General features: G+C 33.6%; 1 protein-coding gene across 1 annotated transcript in view; it reads right to left on the bottom strand.

Moving 5' to 3' along the window:
* Positions 1–4,905: 4,905 nt before the first annotated feature.
* The window catches only part of LOC110114739 (ubiquitin carboxyl-terminal hydrolase 7), a 33,496-nt gene continuing 13,799 nt past the window's right edge, over positions 4,906–24,602 (bottom strand). Inside the window, 10 exon segments of the mRNA XM_028692059.1 lie at positions 4,906–5,029; positions 5,123–5,203; positions 5,391–5,460; positions 5,535–5,623; positions 6,446–6,554; positions 6,902–6,952; positions 16,924–16,991; positions 17,079–17,138; positions 18,101–18,227; positions 18,365–18,465. Of these exon segments, the coding sequence (XP_028547892.1) occupies positions 4,922–5,029; positions 5,123–5,203; positions 5,391–5,460; positions 5,535–5,623; positions 6,446–6,554; positions 6,902–6,952; positions 16,924–16,991; positions 17,079–17,138; positions 18,101–18,227; positions 18,365–18,465 (864 nt within the window). The 3' untranslated portion in view covers positions 4,906–4,921.

Here is a 24,602-nt window from a genome sequence, read left to right on the forward strand (position 1 = left end):
GGAGAACATACAAATCTTTCCTCACTTCTATAGGCCCCAAAAGCTCTAGAAGATTTCTAACCTTGACTCAAAAGTTATAGATTCCTCTTTTTCTCCTATAACTTCCAAGTTGTGGGAGATCTCACTCTCTTTAGAACCAAAAGCTAAGGAGGTAATGCAGGCAAAAATTTGGGAAAAAGCCTCAAATTTTTGCAAGCAAAAACTTAACTCTTCTTAGGATAAGAAAATACAGAAAATACTCAAAAAGACACAAATACGACAAACCATAACTTTTTATAAGATAAAAGACTTACAAATTTTTGACGCTTACAAACGACAAAATAAAGACATAACGACTTTCCTAAAACTGCTTGCCAAATGTTGAGGAGAAGGATACAGGTGAGGTGGATACTTGTGGGAAGAAGAACGAGATTAGAAGCCAAGATGAAGTATAGCTTGCAAGCTATAGAGAGGAGAAAAAGGTGAAGGACATAACTCGCAAGCTATTCCAAAGAAAGAAGAAAAAACCTCTCAGGTTTTTATCCAAAAATCACATTTTAACCACCCTTTTTTCATCTCAAATTATCTATAATTTATAGGCAAAAGGAAGAAGCTAAACAGCCACAAAACCTCCAACTAAAACCAATCAGTTTTGGGGAAATGAAAGGCCAAAAGACACCACAACATCCCACAAAAACTGCATAAAAAAAGGGAGAAAAAGCTACGGGAAACCCAGCCAGCAAAGCCACGGGAAGCCCATCCAGCAAGGGACCCGAGGAGTCAGCACAGGAAACGGGGCAGAGACTCACGGGAAAACAGCCAGGGGAAAACCGAGAGGGAGAAGTCACAGGAACAGCAACAGCAAGGGAAAAATCGAGAAGGCAAAGGGGAAGGGAAGAGACATAAGTCCACTCCACAATAATGAGAATACCTTTTTGATTTTATGAGCTATGAAGTGAATTTATTCCACCAATTATTGAGCTAAATAAGTAGAAGAGACTCATTAATGAGCTGATTTTAGAAGCTCACCAAAATTTAAAACCCAACTTGTTTTGACCTCCCCCTGCCTACATCAGGAGGACTCTCTAATATTTAGCCCAAAAGCTAAAATGTTGAATTCCTAAATCTCCTACCCTTAGCTCCAAAAGCTTATGAGGATCTTCCAATACTTAGCTCAAAAGCTATATGTTGGACACATTCTCTTCCTCTTCTTTAACCCCAAAGCTAAAAAAAGTATCCATCTTCCTAGCTCCAAAAGCTAAGGAAGATGTTCCAACACTTAGCCCAAAAACTAGTATTGGACACATTTTCCTTAAACCCAAACTCTAAGTGAAACACCCTTAGTGTGACATGTCACACAAGCCTCACACACTTAGGTGCACAGCCCCCTACACATGGTAGGAATATTATTTTTTTCTGCACATGTGATTGTCTATAGATTGTCTACGTTGTGGGCACTTGCCCTTAAATGGATAATGGAGAAATATATATGTTCTTCTTGCAGGTGATCATGAGGGGGTAACATAAATCATGATTATTCTAATATTGTTTGCTTGCAAGCGCTGTTTAAAATCTCCCAAAAGATATAACCAATAGGATAGAAGTAGATGCTTAGCACTCGAAGTGCTAAGCAAATTCTAGATGTAATATGTTTATTATATGAATTGCTTTCTGACTCTGTCTTGCAACTTTGAGTCTTTTAACTTTTAAATGTATTTTATTCGACTTAAATTGTATTTTTAAGTTGTGGGATTTAGTTAAAGAAAATGGATCAAGAGGATGTACCTACTGAAGGTGAAGCCTAATATTCACTTAGAAGTCAAAAGCTTGAAGACCCCACAAGTAGATTCTATAATAAAATTTGATTGAGTTGCATAATGGCAAACAACTCAATTGCCATATTTCATTGTAATAACTGAGACATTATTCACATTTTTGCCTTATTTAATTTATATTTTCAAATATGTATTGATTGTTTACTGGGAGCGTAATAGAAACATATTTTTTCCTACGCTTTTTCTCTTGTTTTGCTTCAGGGTGGCCTAAACTTTTGATACGGTGGGCTCTTAAGATAAAATTAAGATTTCTATAGTGAAAAATGTAAACAATCTAAAATCAATTTAAGCTCCATCTTTTTTTAAATAAAAAGAAAATTATATGGCTCATTTCAATGAGCCATGTTTTCCAAAAAAATAAAAAGTGATCGTGCATAGCCCAATGAGCCTCATGTAAAACAACCTTCACTTAGGATCAAATAACAAAAAATATATATTTGTAAGTCAGCATTCTGCATACCACTCATGGTCAGGCATCTTGGCCTAAAAGTCAAGTTATAAGCCCTATCCTTTAAATACAAAAAATAGCCTCCCTACTCTTCATCTGCATTGAAACTAGAAATCATGGATTTAAAAGCAACAAGGTGGCTTTAGTTGGTAACATTTTTTGGACAAGGCAATAAATCCAGAGGTCAAGCTGGCTATGCCTCCTTTGTGGAGTAATTTATAAGTCTATTTCACTTGTTAGACTTAGGCTCGAAGTACTATCCTTCAGTAGTACGCACCACAAATCTAGGATACGAGGCAATGGTTTATTTCAATAAGCATACTAGCCCTCACCATTCGAGCATTTCCTCCAACTCGTGTTATTGGAATATAAGTTCTAACATTATAATCAAAATGATCAATTTAAATAAAAATTGGATTCTAAAATGTAAAGCACAACATAGGATAGTTCGAGCACCTCTGAAATTTCTCAAAATCAAATGCTCATATTTCACTCCTTTGGCTCTTTTTCCAAAATCTGATTTCAAGTTGATCCCTCATCTTCTTTAAAATTCTTAAAAAATCAAAACTCTTTAAACAGGATTTCCTGGACTTTAAAATTAAATTTTAGCCAATATCTAAATGACTTTTAAAAGAAAAGAAAACCGCTAGTTTAATCAAAAGTATTCTCAAGTGCCCTATGGGGCATCTGTACCTCAGAATAAAAATAAATCTCATTCAACTAAACAATGAATGGGGAAATCTCTGTTAAATTGTAAATTTTATTATTTAGTCCATAAAGAAATTATATTTTTATCCTTCGGGCTAATATATCATTTTTCTTATGTTGTAATCAATTATAAAATATGCAATTTGTTTGAGGATAACAAAAATTCTCGAACACCACCTTGTATTTAAACACAAGTAACAGCTCCTACATGCATATCCCTAATGACTTTATAAGCATTATTAACCCCATTCTTTTCTAGAACTCTTTATAGCACTTCTCTCGAAACGTTATCATATACTTTCTCTAAATCAATAAATTATAAGCATTATTAACCCCATTCTTTTTCACACTTCATTTTTTTAAAGCCTCTCTAACTTTGGATTTACTAATATTTTGATAAAAATAAAAAACTCAATTTTCATTTAGAATGTTAGGGTCAATAAAGTCAATCATATTCTCATAGTCTTCATTGAAAAACTTAACAAAATATCTCATCCACCTTTGTAGAATATTCTCTTCTAAAAAAGCATTTTTTTTATTTTCATCATTAATGCACTTCACTTGAACTAAATCCTTACTAATTCCATTTCTTTGTTTGGCTAACAGATACATACATCTTTTACCCTCCTTAGTATCTACTTTATTATTTAAATAATTAAAAGCTAAAATCTTTGCATTGCATATACAGGCCTCTTTATATTTTTTCGAATTTTCAAAGTTTTACATCCAAACTACAAACTATAACAAAGCTTCTAATTTTTTATCTTTTCTTGAACATTTTGATTTTACCACAACTATTTTTATTATTAGAAGCTTTTCTTTTTGAAACTCCAAGCACATCCTTCGCAATATTGTTAACAGTACTTGTTATTTTTTTTCCACATAACATTCAGTTCCTCATGCACAGACAAATCTTAAGATATTGAATCTTACTTTAAAAAATATTTTTGTTAGTGTTCTTTAATATGTCAAGTTCTTATGCCGTACTCGATTATAAAATATGCAATCCGTTTGAGGATACAAAAATTCTCCAACAAAGCTCCTTGGCTTCCTCACGTAAATGAAATGACAAACCCATCCTTTCGTCTCCTAACTGATGGAACGCTTCTACCTTGTTGTCTTCACACGGATAGTCATTCTTCCGCAGCGCTTTGTCTTCTTTGTCTTCTTCACGATACAGGACCTTAGTTTGGGGTATTACATAATATAACAAGATTTCTCATGTCATCCTTCCGAACTAAAACGAACCTCAAAGAACCAAAGACACACTCTTGAAAAGGAACATCACATGTAACAGCAATGAGAAGGCATGCACCACAAAATGACCCTATAAACAAAAGATGATGTGGATTCAAAATAGACATGCTTGAAACGGGAAATAAGCTTTTTCAACTTAAAAAGAACCAAAATATACTGCCAACTTAAAAAAAATGCAGAAGCTGAAATCTTCCACCAATTTTCTACATGAATTCTCAGTATCCGGGTCTTACAATATGTTTAGCGTGGAGTGGCTTTAACAACAATACAATAATCCAAATCCAAAGCATGCAGATCAATTTCCAACAAATACAAAAGAACTTAAAAACAAATACCGTGGATTTAACCAAATTCCTACTCATTTAATCACACGTGACATGGTTATTAGCCTAAATTTCCACATACATGCTTTATGTTAACAGAAACTTTTGCAGCCAAGTATCGTGCGTGGATCAATTACTAACTTTGAAGCATTCATTGACTTAAGGTTTCACTATCATCATTGGCCCCATCCCAAATATTTGGCGTCAGCTTTATTAAACTTAATTGACCTGAGGTGTAGTAAACCAGAAACTATCTAGCCTAATATGTTTGCCAACATGCCAAATTGGGCATGGCTAACTTTACTTAAACCTGATGAGAACGGTATAAAAGGTTGGAAATTAAATATTAAATACAAGAAAATAAGTTAAAATCATGAAAGTTGCCAAACCTCAGGATTACGTGTTTTGGCATCATTTTCATGAGTACTTTTCTCTTGCACTTTCAATCCAAGCTTCGCATTTTCTGCTTCTCTTAGAATCTTTGACCAAATCAAAAGTAATTCACAAAAGCAAAATACAAGTCAACAATAGTTTACAAAAAACAATAACAAAAATTAAGGTGAGCAAAAAACCTGGCGTGGAGGTTGCAGTTTTTGACGAAGCTCCTCGGAACAGAGATCGTACACATCCAATTCTAATGGATAATCTACTTTCTGAAAGTAAAAGAAATATTCTCATTTAAACATAAAAAGACTCTGTATTACCGGCAATCTTGTTTTTATTGAAAAAGCTAGCCATTCAATTCTCCTCTGGTAAAGCCTGCTTGAAATCAATTTAAACTACTGTACTGCATATGCTAAGTTACAAATTAATGTAAAATAATAACAAAAAATAACTTACCCGCAAGATCTTTGCCTTCTGGTTTGTTTCTCTTTTCCAGAAGAAACGAACAAATTGTACAGTTAAATACCTGAAAATAACGGGCAACAATTTTCATTTCGAATGAAATTCACATAAGACAAAAGGATAAAAAGTTATTCTTGCCTCGGCAAATCACTGATACAAGATTCTTTGGTAAAAATGGCACTGCGCCCCAGTACAGGGGAAGCCTTCTCTAACTCAGATTTGAGTCCCTGTTTGAAACAAATCAACAGACAGGTAACTCAACAAAGAACATAAAACATATTAAAAATAAAAAAAAAATGAAGTACAAAAGTTCATAAACATGCAAAAACGAATGAGCCAGCAAAAAAATGATAGCTGAGGGCTGGAAAGCCACTCACAACCAAATTATCATAAAGCCATTGACTGATGCTCTGTATATTTTGCTGGTGATAGTACGAATAAAGCATTGGAAATGCCTTTTGTATCACATCAACCCTAACATGATTTCAGTCCCTACACTAGCAGTGGTAACTGATCAATTCTCCATTACCTTACCACCTTTCTTCCAAAATTTTCAATTAAGGTTTGCATTAGCTGAATCCCTACGCCAAAAAACAGTGAGTTAAACATTGGATGTAGCATAATTAGGTCAGTATACTTGTCCGCTTCCTTGGAACTAGCAGATTTTTCAAATAAAAAAGAGGGCAATTATCCTTCATCTCTCACTTATGTTCTCCAGCAACATGGGCAATAAACTCTCATTTCGTATCCACTCTGCTATTGTTATTACTAATAAATAGTAGTTCACATAAAAAAACAAGTCTTGTGTATATTTGAAAATATAAAACCAACCGAATCAAGAACCCCTTGAGTTGCAGTGAAAAGAATAATTTAATTAAATAAAGTGGAAGTACATGGCAATCTCCATTAAGAAATGCATAGTATACACTAAAGCACAGTCGATCACTTTCATTGAGAGATGCAAAATAGCCGAAAGTACATCATATTTCTACATTAGATGAACTAACTATGATGACCTGAACTATACATTTATGCAGACGAGCACTTACACACTTGAGCCCTTCATGTAAGTGATTGACTTCTTGTGAGATGTGGCATTTCAATGCATATACAGATTCTGTTTCAGAACTTTCTTCTCCACTTTCAATACAAACAATCCTAGCAAAAAATGAGCAGAAAATAACTTCAAGAGGAAGTTACCCAGCAACAAAAATATAAAATCATATTTCAATCACACATGGAAGATGCCAAAGCAAACAATTGGTGAAGCAATAGGCGAAGCGATCAATTAGTGTTAACAAGATGTTCCACATAAAGAAACCCAGAAATAACAGATATGAAATCAAATTTCAATCACACATGGATTTTGCCAAAGCAAACATTTGGTGAAGCGCTAAATTAAGCAATCAATTACTTATAATGCATATATACGTGAAGAAAACAAGTGAAGACACCAGCCCAAAGAAAAACGCACAACATATAGGCAAGCACTCTAGCATGCATACCTGCTAACAAGATCAATCCCAAAAAGAGTCTTCACAGCAGAAGATATTTCACTACACAAATTTGAAAAATTACATAAGATATAAATCAAGTCGACTAGCCAAAAAAAATTTCAATGGAACAAACAAATAAATAACAGTTGATATGGAACAATAAAGAGAATGATGAAAAGCTATCATGAAAGCTAATGAGAAGTAACTCAATGTTTAAAATAGAGAAATTAGAGGTGTGTATCACTACAATTTTGAAAAAAATGTTATGAGACATACAACTCACATTAGCTAGATGAGGTGTTCATATCAAATATTAGGATTTAGGTAATTTAAGAAAATTAATTAATAAATTTAATATATGAAATTAAACTTATTTTATTACTTCTCTAAATCTAAATCTAAACCAAATCAAACCAAGAACCACAAGCACATCTTCAACTAGCAGCTAAATGCAACACTTGCAATCAACGACGCTCGCAACCACATGCCACACCACTTTCGCTCCTCCAACACCTCTCCACTCCTTGCTGGTAACCTATTTCCTCATTTTATTTTGTCTTTTTTAAACTTCTTTTTTTCTTTATTTACTTTCTTTTTTATCATATGCATTTCCCCTTGTCTATTTGTTTAGATTTTCTCTATTTCGACTAAACATTTCAGTTGATGGTTATTCTAAAATGGTTGAGACTCTGAAAAAATGCTCTATGGGAAATGTACTAGATCCAGTATGGAAGTAGAATGTTCAAATGCAAAATGACGCGAGCGAAAATCTTACATTTTTTTGAAGTACAACTATTGTGATGAAATGACTAAAGGTGGTGAAAAAAAACTGAAAAAATATATTTTTTTTGTTCACATGAATAAAGTGATGAGTCAAAGCATTTAGTACCATGACAATTTGATGATAGAGTTGATAGTAGCTCTTACTATGGTAAAGGACCAAGTGGAAAAAATACATTTTATTCTTTTCTACATATCTACAATAGAGGTGCAAGGGGCCTATAGATCAATATAATGTATGTGAAGGGTGACAAGAATGATAGTATGAGGGTAGCCCATTAAATATTTGAAAAAAAATGCAAGAGAGGCTCACAAGCGTGTTTGTATAGACATTTACAAATTCTTTTATGAGAATGCCATTTAATTTAATGTGGCAATTTCCCCATTTTATGTCAACGGACTCATCCTATATAGCTTCCTATAGTCAATGCCTTAAACCTCGTTTATGATCCTTCTATGAGACTCAGACATTGATGGAGAAATTGAATAACATTGAAAAGGTTATTGAGGAGATCAAGAGAATTTTTTGTCACAAACTGGAGTTTATGATCATGTATGATGGTTAATCAAATATTAGAAATAGGAACTCTATCAATATTCTAATAAATAATTCCCATTACAATATTTTCTAAATTCAATTGAAGTGTCAAATAAGTAAAGGATGTAAAATACATTTCATATTAATTGATGGATTTATAAAGGTAACTGGAGAGCATTTACTAGTCCAAGTTGTTATTCATAATGTTAGTACTTACAAGAAGAGAAAGCATATTTACAAAGAAAAAGACCAAAATGGTCCATTTACTCTATAGGAATGATCAAAATGATCCCCAACTATATTAAAGTACTATTTTGTTCCCTCAACTCTTAAAAAAGAACTAAAATAGTCTCATTGTTACTATTTTAAGTAAAAATCAATAAAAAAATGAATACATTGATGATGGGAGGGTATATCTGAAATATAGTAAATTCATCGAAGCCAGCTGCTATAAATTCCTAAAGACCAAGACGAGAAATTGAAATTGAAGGATTTATACCTTAGCGACAAACCCCTTGCAGTGTTGAACCCCCATCGAAGACGGAATTTAAACACGCGAATGTCGAACCCCATCGTCGAACTCCAGCAATGTTGAACACCAGCAATCGATTGTTCTTCACATCCTTTGGCAACATCAAACTCCAGTGTGAACCCTAGCGTCAAATTCCAACAATATCGAACCCTAGTAGTCGACTATTCATCACGTCCTTAGGCAGTGTCAAACTCTGACAAAGTTGAACCTAGCAGCCATGAAGGACACCTTTCTATGGAGTTGATGTCCTTTGGCGCAAGGAAAATATCATCGCAAATTGGACCCCCACCCGCCCAGTCGTCGAGTTCAATTGAGCACCCACGTGATCAATTTAATTCAATCGAGCAATAGCTAGTGAGAGGTATATTTTTAAGTTGATAAGTTTGAGAGATTATTAGGCAAGTTTTGTTAAGGCAAATTAATCAGTGGTTGCTCTTATAATGATCATTCTCTTTCTTGCCAATACGTATCTGCTGCATTTCTATTGTTTAGATATATTGCTTAGTGTGTTTAAAAATATTTATTATATTTTGTTTCAAACAAAGGGGTATGATGTTTTACAACAGTGAAATGATAAATGTAATTTCTTTATTAGTTTATTGAATTAGCTATGGTTTAGTTTTCTTTTTAAAATTTAGATGACTTACCTCAAGCAAATATAAAGTTGTGAATGATATGATTAATTTTAAAAAAAATTGTGAACCGAGTATGATTAATATTTATGTGTTTCATAAATATTTTGTTTTAAATGATTTATCCTCCTTAATTAAATAACAAAATTATATAATTGAAAATTGCATTTGTTTATTAATGAGAAACTATATTGTATGTTATTTTATTATGTATTCATCTGAATGCTTTTTGCAAATTTTATAATAGGAACAAATAAATATAACGAAGTGGCGCTAAATCCAAAGAGTGACGAAGACAGAGATATTTTCAATCAATGAATTTATATTTTGAAAATTCAACTAAAATTTAATGAAGTTTTCGTGTACAACTTTTTGCCAGAAATTCTATATGAAATATTTAATGATTACCAAGAAGCATTACCAACAGAGTGACTTGAATATTTAAACTTCTCGCTATTATTTAATAGTTAAACCGAGATGACTAATATAAACACAAACAAGGGCGAATAAAGTAGTTAAGGTGATGATGATAATGATGTAGAAAATACTTGTGTTGATTCAGATGAATCTAAAAACTTTAATGATAGTAACTATGAGATAAAAAAAGCTAAAAATTTATCTACAAAAAAGAAGTAGATGACAGGACGAGATGGATCTCATGTTAAAGGGAAACAAACCATTGAATCTATTGGAGAATATCCCACTAAAATTTTAAAGGGGAAAAGCTATGATTTTCATTATGTGAACTCAGATGATGATGATAGCATACATGGTAGTAAAAATGATGACATTGGAATTGGCTGGCCTTCAATCCTGAGGCAGATTTATCAAATCAATCTTTCGAAATTGGTATACTTTTTAGTGGTAAGGAGTTTATGGAAGCGGGTAAGAATCGGTCAATTTGAGGAGAAAAATAATTAAATTTATAAAGAACGATTAAAAAAAAAGATAAGGCTATTTGTAGGAGACCAAATTGCCCTTTTCATATCTACACCTCAAAACATGACAGCATAGTTTAAAACTATGTAATTAGAGGTGTGCCTCAAGGCACGACTCTGCACAATTTCACCCAAGACGCCTTATTGCTTAAGCAATTCTGGGACAAGGAGAGGCGTACGCCTCATAGAACCTGAGGTGCGTCTCAAAGGAGCAATTGCGCAATAACAATGGAGGTGAACGCCTCAATTAAATGGGTCTCACTCACTTAAGTGCCTAATCAAATATCCCATTCATTCCTCCCTAGCGTCCCTTGGCCGACCCGAACTGCACGAAGCTGCAAAGCCCCATACGACCCGCCCTACCGTCCCTTGGTCGACCTTCCCGTCACCTCTCCTGCCGGCACAGCCTCACGCCGGTGAGCAACACGTGTCCGGCCGCCCTCTATGAAACCTCTACTATCGGTTTTGGATTTTTTTAAAAAAATTAATCTTTGATTTCTCAACTTATAGAAAATCTAGGGTTTAAATTTTATAAACTTATTTGACACTGCATAACATGTTGGATGTTAGGCAATCTCTTGAAGCCATGTTTACATCGATACAATGGCTTAATTGTCCATGGGGCAAGAAACCCGAGGGGAAGAAAATACGAAGGATGATTTTGAATGATAAATTTTGAGCAAGTGTGGCCTATGCCATATTGAGCACAAGACCCTTAGTACAAGTGCTATAATTAGTGGATGGCGAGAAGAAATCAGCCATGGGTTTTATATATAATGCAATGGATGAGGCAAAGGAGTTGATTGCACATAATTTGGGAGGAGAAAATGCCAGTTATAGAGAGATTTGGGATATAATCGATGCTCGGTGAGAGGTCCAGTTGCACGGTCATCTACAAGCAGCTGCGTATTATCTCAATCCTCAATTTCAGTATTCAAAGAGGAAATCCTCAAATCCAGAGGTGAAGCTGGGCTTGTACCATTGCATGGAGCGGTTGATACCAAACAAGTCCGTCAGGGTGCTTGAAGATTTAGAACTTGTTCTATTTCGGAATAGGGAGGGATTTTTTGGTCTGCAAGCAGCAAGATCTATTATTCTCAAATGCTCTACAAGTTAGCTTATTTTTACAAAATAACCATACATGCATAAAACTTTAATATGTTCTGATCATCGTTGATCTTTTTGAAAATAGTTAAATGGTGAATCCAATTTGGTGATTCCACCCCTGAGTTACAGAGTTTTGCAGTTAGAGTTTTCGGCCTCACTTGTTCTTCCTCTAGGTGTGAGCGAAAGCATAGCACATATAGTCAAATGCAAACGAAGAAAAAAATTTGACTTTCAATACTCAGAATGAACTCCCTTGTATATATTATGCACAACAAGAGGTTGAGAGATAAGAGGTTGAGGAACAATGGGTTGAAGGATGATGAGGACCCTTTGGTGTGTAATGATGTAGCGTCTGATAATTAATAGTACATAGATGATGAGACATATTTGTCATTATCAGACCTGCAGCTAGAGGATTTAAGTGTGCACATCAAACACATCCACTAATATTATAGCATAATAAGCAAACAAATGTATCTCACAATTTCTTATATGCTATTATATTTAAAATATATGCAATTAACAACATACTAATCATTCTTATTGAACAGTAAAAGAAAAAGTGGGTAAGATTGAACATGATGAAGATTTGACATTCAAATATACAATTGGAGATGAAGATGCATCCACTGAAGATCCATTTAGTGATAAGACATGATTAAATTTTAGATGTTCTTTCTAATTTGTACTTTGGGAGTTCTGATAGACTTCAATTTGTAGTTTTGTACTTTGAATTATGCTATGAGATACATATATTGCATCTATTATATTGTTATCCACTAAGTTCACTTCTCATTTAGATATTTTTATTGCATCATAAACTCTTACTGTTATTTACCTGCTAGAATACTTAAATTTGCATTTATGCAATTCTTCATCCGTGAGGCTTACGCCTCACACAACTTCGAGACTTATGCCTAGCCTCACGGACGAAAAATGACTCGAGACTTATTTATGCAATTTTAAACCTTGCATGACAGATCATATCTTTACAAAAATATACCTAAACATGTAATTATCATATTAAGACTTTAAACTTTACAATCATTGTGAAGGGGTATGTAAACAAAATCAAAGTCAATCCACAAATAAAATGCAATACAATTAGAAAAGAAGTGACAGATGACTTGAGGTTGCGAAAAAGAGTTGACCATGAATAACCATCACATTCAAAGCCAAAAAAATTAGGTAGAGCCAATGTAAAGCTTCATTGCAATAGACGCAGACAGAGCGAACACAATAGAATCACTTGTGAAAAGAGGATGCATATTGAGGAGAGACGCAAGGAGATGATTAGGAAGTTATACAACCATAGGCTGAAATGGTACGTCATGTAATTCCATCAGTTCCGCTTAGTTAACTATTTTGATTTAAAAAAGATATTTTTGAAAATTTTGCTTAGTTCAGTTAAAGAGTCAAACATAGTGTGAGTCAATTTTGCAAACTCCTACACAAGGATCTTCCAATACAAAACCTTTGGTAAGTTCATTTAAATTTTTTACTTTGGGGCTTACCATCTATTTTCTTTTATGAATTTAACTAGTTTCTTCCTTTTGCAGGTGTACACCTCCAAAAGAAAAAAAAAAAACTCACTGATTGAAATATCATGTTTCAGACCATGAACGTTTTGTATGGATGGTGGGAATAATAGTACAAAAAACTACATATTTTATATTTTATTTCAACTTTTGAATGTAATTAAAAAATAGACATATTTCAATAAATATTATATTTTGTATCGATAAAAGAGTACTTTACTGTTCTCTTATGATACATTTCAATGGAAAAGATGAATTTCTAGCTTTATTTAATGTTATTTTTTAAGAACTTTTAAATCTAATGAACTTTTACTAAAGGGAATGAATGGTTCTCATACCACACAAACTGCCCCCTTATTTTTCAAGGGTTGTTACATCAAAAACTCATTGGATTCCGAAACCAATAACATCTCAGTATATGCGCCTTTCAAGGCTGAATCGGAAGGCAACTTAGTTGATTGTGGTGATCATGCTTCAGTCACTTCTTGTGCAAGTGTTGGCTTATTTAGTAAATTATCATTCTAGTGGTTGAATCCTTTGATGAAGAAAAGCTATGAAAAACTGCTAGAGGAGAAAGGCATTCATATGTTAGGAAAAAAAGACGAGCTTCGTACTCTGTATTTCTTTATTAATTCTTTATAATGTTGTGGGTCTTGCAACTATAGCAGTCATGATTGTCATATTATTTATATCTACTGCTACTTTCTTAACTTTCCATTTCCTTAAAAAATTCTCTTAATGGGATGAAAATTATATCTAAAAATAGAGGGCTTGATAATTCGCTAGAATTCTTTTATTGTCCTTTTTTCAACTTCTACTCATATGTATGTAATTGGAAATTTTTTTGAAAAATTATAATTACTTGAAAATTATATTTGATAAATAGTTTTAAATAAAAAATTTTTAAAATATCGCTAATTTTAACACCATTAAGTCCAACATCCATTAGTTGGATGGTGGGACTATTTTGATTCTTTTTTAGGTGATGAGGGACCAAAATGATCATTTAATATAGTTAAGGACTATTTTAGACCTTCCTAAAGAGTAAAAGGATCATTTTAGACCTTCCTAAAGAGTCAAAGGACCATTTTGATCATTTTCTCCATATTTATAGTACGCGATATATATCACATTGCATTGATTTAATCCTTAAAAAATTGAACTATTGCCTCAGCATAAAAATGCCTCGACTTAAAAGAGAAAAATAATAGCAAGTCCATTTGCAATCATAGTTGGGTTTTCACCTTGATGAGAAGTTCATTAAGAATGAACTCGTTAGTCCTGCAACTACAAGATTGTTACGGCATACTTAACTTTACAAACCATTCTAGAAGCAAGGAAAACTTTGGTGCTATGTTCACCTCCACAAACTTGCTAAATTGTGTTTGAGCTAAGAAACCTTATGGAAAAAAATATTAGAAATAATTTTTTTGAGTGAGAGATTTTGATAATTGTGACTTCAACTATCACAACTATTGAGCCCTTAGTTTATGTTTTAAGAATGGTTGATGCAATGAGAAAAGTAGCAATGCATTTTATTTATAATGCAATGAATAAGGAAAAGAAGTTGATATCACAAAACGTAGGTAGAGATGGGTCAACAACAAAAAGATCTTGGAAATTATTGATAGGAAATAGGAGCTTCAGGTGCATTGATATTTGCATAACATTAGCTATAACTTGAACCTCAATATCAGTATGCTCAAAACAAGTCACCAATTCAGAGATCAAATTTGATTTGTACTATTGTATGAATAGACTGATTATTAACTCAATGCGAGAGCAAAACTTGATCTTTAACTTATAGCTTCCAAAATAATGAAGGATTCTTTCTATCACAAAATAAGAAAGGAGTTAATAACACTTATATTCAAATCATTAAAGATATGTATGCAGGAGCTATTACTTGTGTTCAAACAAAAGGGGGTTTGACCAACTATTTCCCTATTTCGGTTGGGTTACATCAAGGATCAGCCTTAAGCCCATATCTTTTAGCTTTAGTCATGGATGTTCTCACTAGACTTTTGCAAGAGGATGTACATTGTTGTATGCTTTTTGCTGATCATATTTTTCTTGTAAATAAGACTAGAGAGGGAGTTGAAGGTAAACTTGAATTATGGAGGTCAATCTTAGAGTCTAAAGATTTTCGTTTGAGTAGATCTAAACCGGAATATGTGGAGTGTATTTTAGTAGTAATAGACCTAACGAGGGGATTGTAACTTTGGGCGATCAAGTCATTAATAAGAGTACACGTTTTAGATTTATTGGATTTATTGTTCAGAATAATAGTGAAATAGAACGGATATTATTAGTAGAATTAAAGTTGGATGGTTGAAGTGGAGGAAGCATCGGGCTTGTTGTATGATAGAAAAATACCCCTCAAACTTAAGGGAAATTTCTATAAGATGGTGGTGAGGCCTGCAACGCTTTATGGTGTCGAATGTTGTCCATTAAAAGAGAAACATAATACTAAGTTAAGTGTGGCAGAGATGATGATGCTCAGGTGGATGAGTGACTTTAACCCTTAGAGATAGGATACAAAATGAGCATATACATGAAAAGGTTGGAGTAGCTCTAGTAGAAGATAAGATTAAAGATAATCGCCTTAGATGGTTTGGTCACATAAAATGACGACCTTCCGATGACCCAGTTAGGAGAGTGGAGGCATTAGATTTGACTTATGTAAAGAAAAGTAGAGGCTGACCTAAAAAGACTTGGTTAGAAAATATTATGAATGACCTTTCTTTATTAGATTTAAACAAGAATTTGACTTTTAATAGGACAAAATGGAGAAAAAGGATTCATGTAGCTGACCCCACGTAGTGGGATAAAGGCTTGATATTGTTGTTGTTGTTGTTGTTGTTGTTGTATAGTAGTTCATGGAATCATGTACACTTGTAGAAAAAACAAATATCTGACTCAGCTAAAACTAATCACACTTTTAGTCCAGTAAAAAAATGAATGAAAGTAGAAGAAAAAAAAATAGTCCTAGGTCGTAGATTATCAAATTGAGATTTTACTAATAACTAAATGATTGATTTTTTTATATGCCTCAAAACCCTCTTAAAAATAAAAAAATCGTCTTCATATTTACACTCAGAAAACAATGCAGCTAAGTGGATGTTTTGTTCGAAGTAAAACAAATGTAGTATAAAATTTTGGCATATTTTGAATGCACCTTCTAGTATAAATTTGGTATATTTCAAGTTCATCCGATCTGGGTTATTTCAAAATATACTATAAATTCATCGTCATTATCATCAGCCACCGCCACCAAGAGCTGCCACCCCACCTCTGATCGCCACCGCCACCCACCCATCGCCGCTGTTGGCTGTCACTTTCGCTACCACCTACCACCTATCTCTGGCCACCAATAGCCACCATCACCAGCTACCGTTGCTACCAATGACCACCACCACCACTACTACAATCGTGACAACCACCATCTTTGAACTTTACACTACATTCATTCTACTTTAAGCTAAACAAGAAAAAATAATCATCTACATACATTTTACACTCATCTAAACAACTCCAAAGTATTTCAAATACAATACATTCCTTTTACACTGTATATATTTTTCAGCCAACCGAATAGCCCTTAAATCCTCACATCTCACTCAAACTCTATAAGTTGAATGGTCCTCATTTCTTTCCAAAAAGAATGAAAAAAATTAGTTCAATAGGTTGAAATTAGTTAATAACAAATAATTTGTTATGCATCTCAGCTATGAGTTCTGTTGCAGGGCTTCAACAAGCTTTCATTGCTCTCTCTAGAACATTATCTAATGCTGTTTGGACCTTTTTGGATTGATTGCATTACTATCAAATAGTCCAGCTGAATTTCTTATCGTCCATTAAAGTAAGAATGCATCAAATCAAAATCCTCATATAATTGCAAATTACATGTATAAAGTAATACTCTGTTGTTTAGAATGGTAACTTAGCAGTAACAGGAAGCCATACCTTGAATCTGATGATTTGAGAGATTGAGAGAGTGTATACATCAACTGGGTCCAACATTCTTCAGCATCCTGTTATTATTTAGCATAAAGAGTATCAAGGTTAATGAAATAAGCATTAATGAAGGGAACCAAAAAGTATAAGTAGTCAAATAACACCTGCTGCATATAGGCACCATTGTGCTGCTGTGCAAATTGCGGATACTTCTTCCTTAATATCTATGAACACAAGTAATGGTAAATTACTGTGAAGTTATGATGAAGAAAATATATAAGGTTAGTTGAATGAGTTCTTATCCTTCAGGGGAAAGTAAATACCCCCCTTTTAAGAGAAACTGTTTCAATACATTAAGGCAAAGGCAAAAATCATGATGCAAATAGATCATGTGTAAGGTTAGAAACGCTATTAGTTTTTAATTTAATGTGAAAAGTCAAAAAATAATAATAATAATAATAATAAAGAATTGCTTTGGGATATAAGAGAATAATTAGGTTTAATCCTGGTTTAATCTCCAACCAATAGCTCCAAGTTGACTGTTTCTCAATTTACAAAGATTAAAGACATTCGAGTTATATGCTTGACAAAGATTTAACAATTTAGAAAAGTAATACAGCCAAAGCAAAGAATTATAGATTTTGAGAAAACGGTCTAAGACCATCCATATGGAATAAACAATTAGTACATAAAACTTCATCATAGACTATGGTTCAGTGAAACTCTAACCACTTTCATCCAACTCGAACAAATTAATTTTTACTAATAACCATGTAACATAAGCATTGAGCTCCTGATGTCTTGTTGGAAAATAACGGATAGGTCCAAGGTTTTTAAAGCTTGGAATTGTAAATGAGTGCCTGAGCTCGACTTTATCCTCAAACCCTTCAAACTTTTCCATATTCCTAGACCTTGCTGAGGAAGTTGAAGTCTAGTTAATATTAATTACAAACAACAAGTCACCCAAAATCAAAAGACATGTCATAGTAGAAGATTCTATGAAGTTACAAAGGCAAACATGAGGAACAACAACTCGGATAATTTGAAGTTATATCACACCACCAAGACACCAAATCAGGGTAAAAACATGAAATTAATCAGCAGGAAAAGAAACACTGAAATTTTGACTGAACTAAGAAAAATATTGCACTTTATTAAATGTAAGACCATCTCAAAGTGAACTAACCGACAAAAACTGCAATGGTGCAACTGGTCTGACATTTCTATCAAGTTCACTAAAAAGATCACGAGTTGCAACAGTTAGAAGATGTGAGAACTGATCCAAATCATTGCTTCTTCCAAAGTTTGTGTAGCTGATCATAAATAGAAAAATGTCAAACTATGTCAAGAAATGGGTGGGGGTACAGATCAATGAATATTAATAGTCAATCAAAAAGGATAAAAGCACTGAAAGAGTGGGAAAATTCCAACCAAAAGAGCAAAAGCTCACTTCTCTAATGCTGCTTTCAACTCAGGAACTGAATGGAGGCATTGCAGAGTAGAGTTCAAGTAGCAGGTGTTTCCCAGGTTAAAAATGCCAGCACTTTGACCCTAATGATGGACCAAACAAAATTCAACCATACAAAGAAAGAAGCAGCAAAGTGGTGATACAAAACATGAATGACAGACATTATGACTAATACACTATGGAAAGAACAACCAACAAGAATAAGATAAATTAAAAGTTTTAAAGAGACATGGAAAAGGTAATAAATTTTTGTACAAGCAGCAGTCTCGGGCATTCAAAAATGTGACGTGACTTGAAAACTTCAACTACAAAACCACTATTCAAAATTCTAATCAAGACATTTAGTTAAAAAAATTTAGAGGTGCCCTTATAAGTTGCATCCTTGAAAGTCCCTCTCCTATGTCAAGGATAAGTAAATTGTTCGGAGGAAGCCAGATTAACCCTGTCAACAGCGACCTATACTCAACAGTCATCCAATTTAAAATGACTTTTGCTAGTTGCTGATTATTTTCATGAATTATAAGCTGCAACTACTAAGGCAACAACCTCCTATGATCACATCAAAAACATCACCACTGTAACCACCTGTACAGCATAGTAGTATAAATTACGGGAGCACATTTGTATTAGCAAGCATTATGTATAAATTACGGGAGCACATTTAGAATGAGACAATTTATGTTATATGGATTTGAGTGTTTGAGGTAATGAAGTCATTAGAGCTAAACTGAGTATAGTATAAATAAAAATGATAAAATGAACATGTGGTGAAATTAGAAATAATATATTATTAAATGGTTTTACTGAAGTTATGATAAGATCTCTCCAATCCCGCCAGCTTCACCCACTCCTCCACCCAAACCAGCCGGCCTCTTCCCACAACCCTCTCTTCTTCCCCACCGAAATTCCCCATCCCCCTCCTAAAGCCTAACCAGCCATCTTCCCCCACCTCCAAACTGTCAACACCCTCACAAACCCTAACCCTAATACCTCCATAACCGCCGAACACCTTCTTCCTCCCATTGGCTCTCACAATTTCATATTGTATTCAAAGCCTTCCTATTTTATACTTCTTAATTTAGTAATGAATTCAAATTCAAAATTCAAATTAATTTGAATTTGAATTTGTTTCCTAAATTAGGATTCTTATTTTAGGAAAGTTGTTTAAATTAGATCCAATTACACTTCTGATTGAATTTGATTTCAATTAATTTTCCTCAATTTCAGATTTCAATCAAGACCCAGTTTAATTCCCTTTCCTAAACCCTCTCCTCTCTCTACCCTCTGCCCCCTCTCTCCTATCATCTCTTGTAAAACTCTTTTTTTTATCGTAGGTGTTGCACGCATTTCGATGCATCGCGACAAAACTTAAGTGAAAATTTAAAGTTAACTGATTCTAACGGAAATAATTTTATAAAATTCTACGTAAATTTCTGAATCATTTGATATATAAAACTTATAGTAAATTTTGTGTATTTTGAGAGATAAAATTTATGGAAGCCTCTAAATACCCAAACTACTCCTAATATGTATTAATGCCGAAATAGTATAAGTGATGGCAAATAGGTCTTCTGGATTTTACTATCTCCTAATATAGCAAAAACCAAACCCTCGCTCATTCCAATTGCACGTTCGGCAGAAACTGAGAGGAGAGGAACGAATGACTAGGGCGAACGAGCGGACGACGAGGTGGCTCCAGCGACGTTTTTCCGGTGAGGAAATTAGTGGAAATCGAAGAGTAAGATAAGGGGAGTATTAAGGTATGCTTTATTTGAAGCGAATCCTTCTCTTTCTCAAGATATTTGGAAAGGGATTTTTAGAGTTTTCCAAAAATAATAAGATTTTCGTCCAATTTTCTTTATGAAATCAATATGGAAGATTTAGTGAAGTGGTTTAACGATAGAAACGAATTTTTTTCACAAATTATTTTGAGTTTTGAAAGATTAGGATTTTTCCTAATTTATGATTTTTAAGCAATTTATAATTTTTATTCCTTATGATATTAGAAGTGTTTTAATGATAAAAATTTTGGTTTTTAATAAAAATTTCATTTGACATAATTTTCTAATTAATTAAATCCGAAAATAATTAAGGTAGTTATTAAAATAGGTTTAGGAGAATTTTTAGCATAATAATTTGAGTGAAATTTAAGATTTAGGATTTTCTAAAATTTGGATTTATAATAATTCCGAAAATATAATTTTAATTATAGTAATTATTGAAAATATCTGTGATTTATGCTTAGTTCAGTTGTAATTGTCCGTAGGTGTGGATTAAGGAGACGACACGTGGTTAAGCAATGTCATGCAGCGTAGTGGTTGTTGTTCGATGCTTTCAAGGTAGGTGATTACATTTAAATTAAGTTTATGAAATTTAATTAAGTAATACTGCACTTTCAAAAATTATAAGTTAATGTTTATGAATTATTCATTATTGATTTTGCTTTTCAATTATTACTTATACTTACGACATGTTACTTAGAAATTTTAAAGCTAATTAAACAAACTTAAGGCATAGCGAGACAATTTTATTACCTGAAAAACATTTATGAACATATGATATAATGAATAATTTTAATCTCCTTGATGAATATAAGTATTATAAAGTGCATGTGCATGATGATCCGGAAGTATCAAATGGTAATGGGGTTCTACGGAGCCAAATTGTAATTAAGGAGTCTGTTGGAGTTTATATTGATATTTATGTGTTTATGGATTTTAGTGGTTGTGGTTTAGAAGAACTTTATTGGATAAACTTTCAGTTAATATTTTTAGTGGCTCTTTCTTATTATGTATTGATGATGTTTGTCCTGCTATAAAAATAAATGAAATTGTTATGATTTATATGTGTTTTCCGTACGACTGTCTGTTCCCGCCCCATTAATTTGAGCTAGCCGGGCAGGGTTGTGACAAGAGCGGTATCAGAGCCAAAGATTTAAAATTGATTAATGAAAAAGCCTATAGGATGATTGTTTGAGTGTTAGAATGTGTAGAAAGTGTGAATTTTATAAATTTCCGTCTTATGATTATTGTGTTTCATCTCAGGAATATGGTTCTTGAGTAGAATGTCACTAATGGCATTGATGGTGAGGAAGGGAGAGAGCTACCAGAAGTAGCAGAACCTCAGAGGAATAATAATAGCACCGCTATGGAGTCATTCGCTCAAATGATGGAAGCAATGACTCAGATGATAAAGACCTTTCAAACTCAGACCAGTGGTAGTGGAAGTCGTTCTATGGATAAGAACTTAAAGCTATTTCAAGATATGAAGCCTCCGTTGTATTCAAGTGGTGGACCTATAGAGGTTGAAGATTGGCTGATGCGAATAGAGAAGATCCTGGAGGGCATGTCTTGGCTAGAAGATAGGAGGGTGACACTTGCTTCTTATGTCTTTGATGATGAGGTAGAAAGGTGGTGGCGTAGTTAATTATAAGAAACTGTTGGAAGACAACCCAGTAGTCAAGTCTCCTGGGAAGAGTTTGTGAAAGTATTCAGAGGCTTGTATGTACCTATGTCAGCCAGGAGACAGATGCAGCATAAGTTTAACATATTGGTTCAGGGAGATCGATATGTTTCTCAATATGAGACAGAGTTCACAATGTTGTCCAGATATGCCCCTCACTTGATACCTAATGATGAAGAGAAATGTCACCGCTTCTTGATTGGACTGAAGGATATAAAAAGATAGTCTCTCATACCTTTTGGAATTGAAAATTATTCTACTTTGATGGAAAGATCTAGAAGGATCGAGATAGACTTGCAAGCAACTAAGAAAAGGAGGGATATTCAGAAAAGGAAGATGAAGGGCAGCCCAAAGCCCTCTCAGTTTGCTCAGTCTTCTCAGTCGGAGGTGTCTACTTGAAAGAAGCATAAATCAAATAATTCTAAAAGTAGTGTTTCATCTGCTATTTTATGCAGCAAGTGTGGGAAACTGCATAAGGGAGAGTGTTTCTCTGGCACAAATACTTGTTACTGGTGCCATCATCCTGGACATATGGCAAAGCCTTGCCCTCTTCGAGGACAGAGATCTACTACAGAGGTCAGGAAAGGCAACAATACTCAGAGGAACACTAGCAGACCAAGAGCTGTGGAGTCTACAGCCTCTGTTCCTTCTCAAGTTCAGACTCGTAAGAATGTTCGGCCTCGAGTCTCTGGATTGTTCTAACAAGAAGCTAAGGGGTCTTCTGACGTTGTTACAGGTACGTAATTTAATTAACTGCCAATGAACATCTTTTTTAAATGATATGAAAGAACAATGAATGTCATGTCTTATAAATGAATATTGTGACCTTTTTATGATTAGGGACAATCCTTATATGTGATAGACCTGTTAGAATTTTGCTTGATACTAGAGCGTCACATTCCTTCATTTCTGAGGGTTTTGTTAGATCAATCAATTTGCTTCCAACAGTTATGGTTAGATCACTGTCAATTTTAAAGCCTAATGGAAATCATATGGAAGCTAAGCAAAAATATCATGTGGATGTCAGGATTTGTGATAAGAACTTAGAGGCAGATCTTATTGTATTACCCTTATCTGAGTTTGATGCAATCTTAGGCATGGATTGGTTATCTTGTCATTTCGTGATTATAGATTGTAATAAAAAGGAGGTTAAGTTTAGTATGCCATGAGAGGAAATTTAAATTTCATGGGGATAAAAGGGTAACAGCTGTGATTGTGTCATCTATAATTCACGCATATAAATGTTTATTATGATCTTTTATTGTTTCATTTTCATACTTAATAACATATTTAAAAAGAAAATAAAAATATTTCATGAATTTAAGATAAATGTTTATCACCTGCTGAGCGTTGGCTTATCCTATTATTGAAAATATTTTTCAAGAGATAGTGTTAAGAAGTGATGGCTACGAGATGACAGTACACCTACCGTCGTAGATGACCTTAGGAAGAAAGGTTTTATATTTTCTGTTATGTGTATCGAGTCAGTAGATTGTAATTAAAAAGTCTGTTTGAGTTTATATTGATGTTTATGTATTTATGGATTTTAAAGGTTATGATTTAGAAGAACTTTATTGGATAAACTTTCAGTTGATATTTTTAGTGGCTCTTTCTTATTATGTATTGATGATGTTTATGTCATGTTATAAAAGTAAATGAAATTGTTATGATTTATATGTGTTTTCCGTACAACTGTATGTTCCCGCCCCGTTAATTTGGGCTAGCTGGGTCGGGTCGTGACTTCTCTCTACTTAATTAATGCTTCTCCATTAAGGCCCCCAATCTCTCTCCTATTTTTAATTAAATCCTTCCCAAAAAAAATGGAACTCCATTTAAGGGAATAATTAAGTACCCCTTCCCTCCCTTTTTCATTTAGTTTGAAATTCAAATGACCCCCCCCCCCCAAATATCCGTTCTACATCAATTCTCTATAACATCATTAAGTTTGGCTCGAGTATAAACTTACAGTGTGCATACGGAGGACAAGCAAGCTATTATTACATTGTCCGTCAATCAAATAAACTTGATATGGATTTTCATGTGAAGAGACCATAAAATGCAACTTATGATCTTAATACTAAACTTGATGTAGTAGGATTTGTGGAGATCTTATACTAGCTATGCAAAAATCATATAGACTATTGCAAGCAAGATGATAACAAAACTAACTAAAATACTATAAGAAGTTTTTAATGGTTTGCTATCATAGGCATGCAAAACACATTTTATTATGTATAAAACGCAATAGAAAAATTTTGGATAAATAACTAACAATGAATAATATACTATTAATTTTAAAAATAATAATAATAGAGAACTTCAACAAATTGAATGGTTTTGTAAACCTTAATTCTATAAGTCAAAAGAGCTTCTAGCATTTGGGATCATATGCCATTCCTAGCTCAGATCATAAGTTGCGGAGGGGTGAGGATGTTAGTCATCATTCACTTAGAATAAATTAAGAACCATCACTAGAATAACAAAGAAGATTATGAAATTGAAAAGATAAAATAAATAAAGAACATCCTGCATCTTTTAAGCCTACTTACAAAGCATACGCACAAACTTACTTTCGACAATGCAAACACAATTGAACGAGTCGGATGCCTTAGTCGCCTATGGAAATGAAGAAGATGACTACCGATAAAGCTTCAATCAAGCGTATGGCACTCGTGTGTCCTTGTCTTCCTGCGAAAATGAAGAAGACAATCAACACCAACCTTTAACACACGTTTGACTTCGAATGCCTTCGAAAAAT

The sequence above is a fragment of the Dendrobium catenatum genome, unplaced genomic scaffold (genome assembly GCF_001605985.2).
Source record: "Dendrobium catenatum unplaced genomic scaffold, ASM160598v2 original_scaffold_111801, whole genome shotgun sequence".
NCBI classification, from domain to species: domain Eukaryota; kingdom Viridiplantae; phylum Streptophyta; class Magnoliopsida; order Asparagales; family Orchidaceae; genus Dendrobium; species Dendrobium catenatum.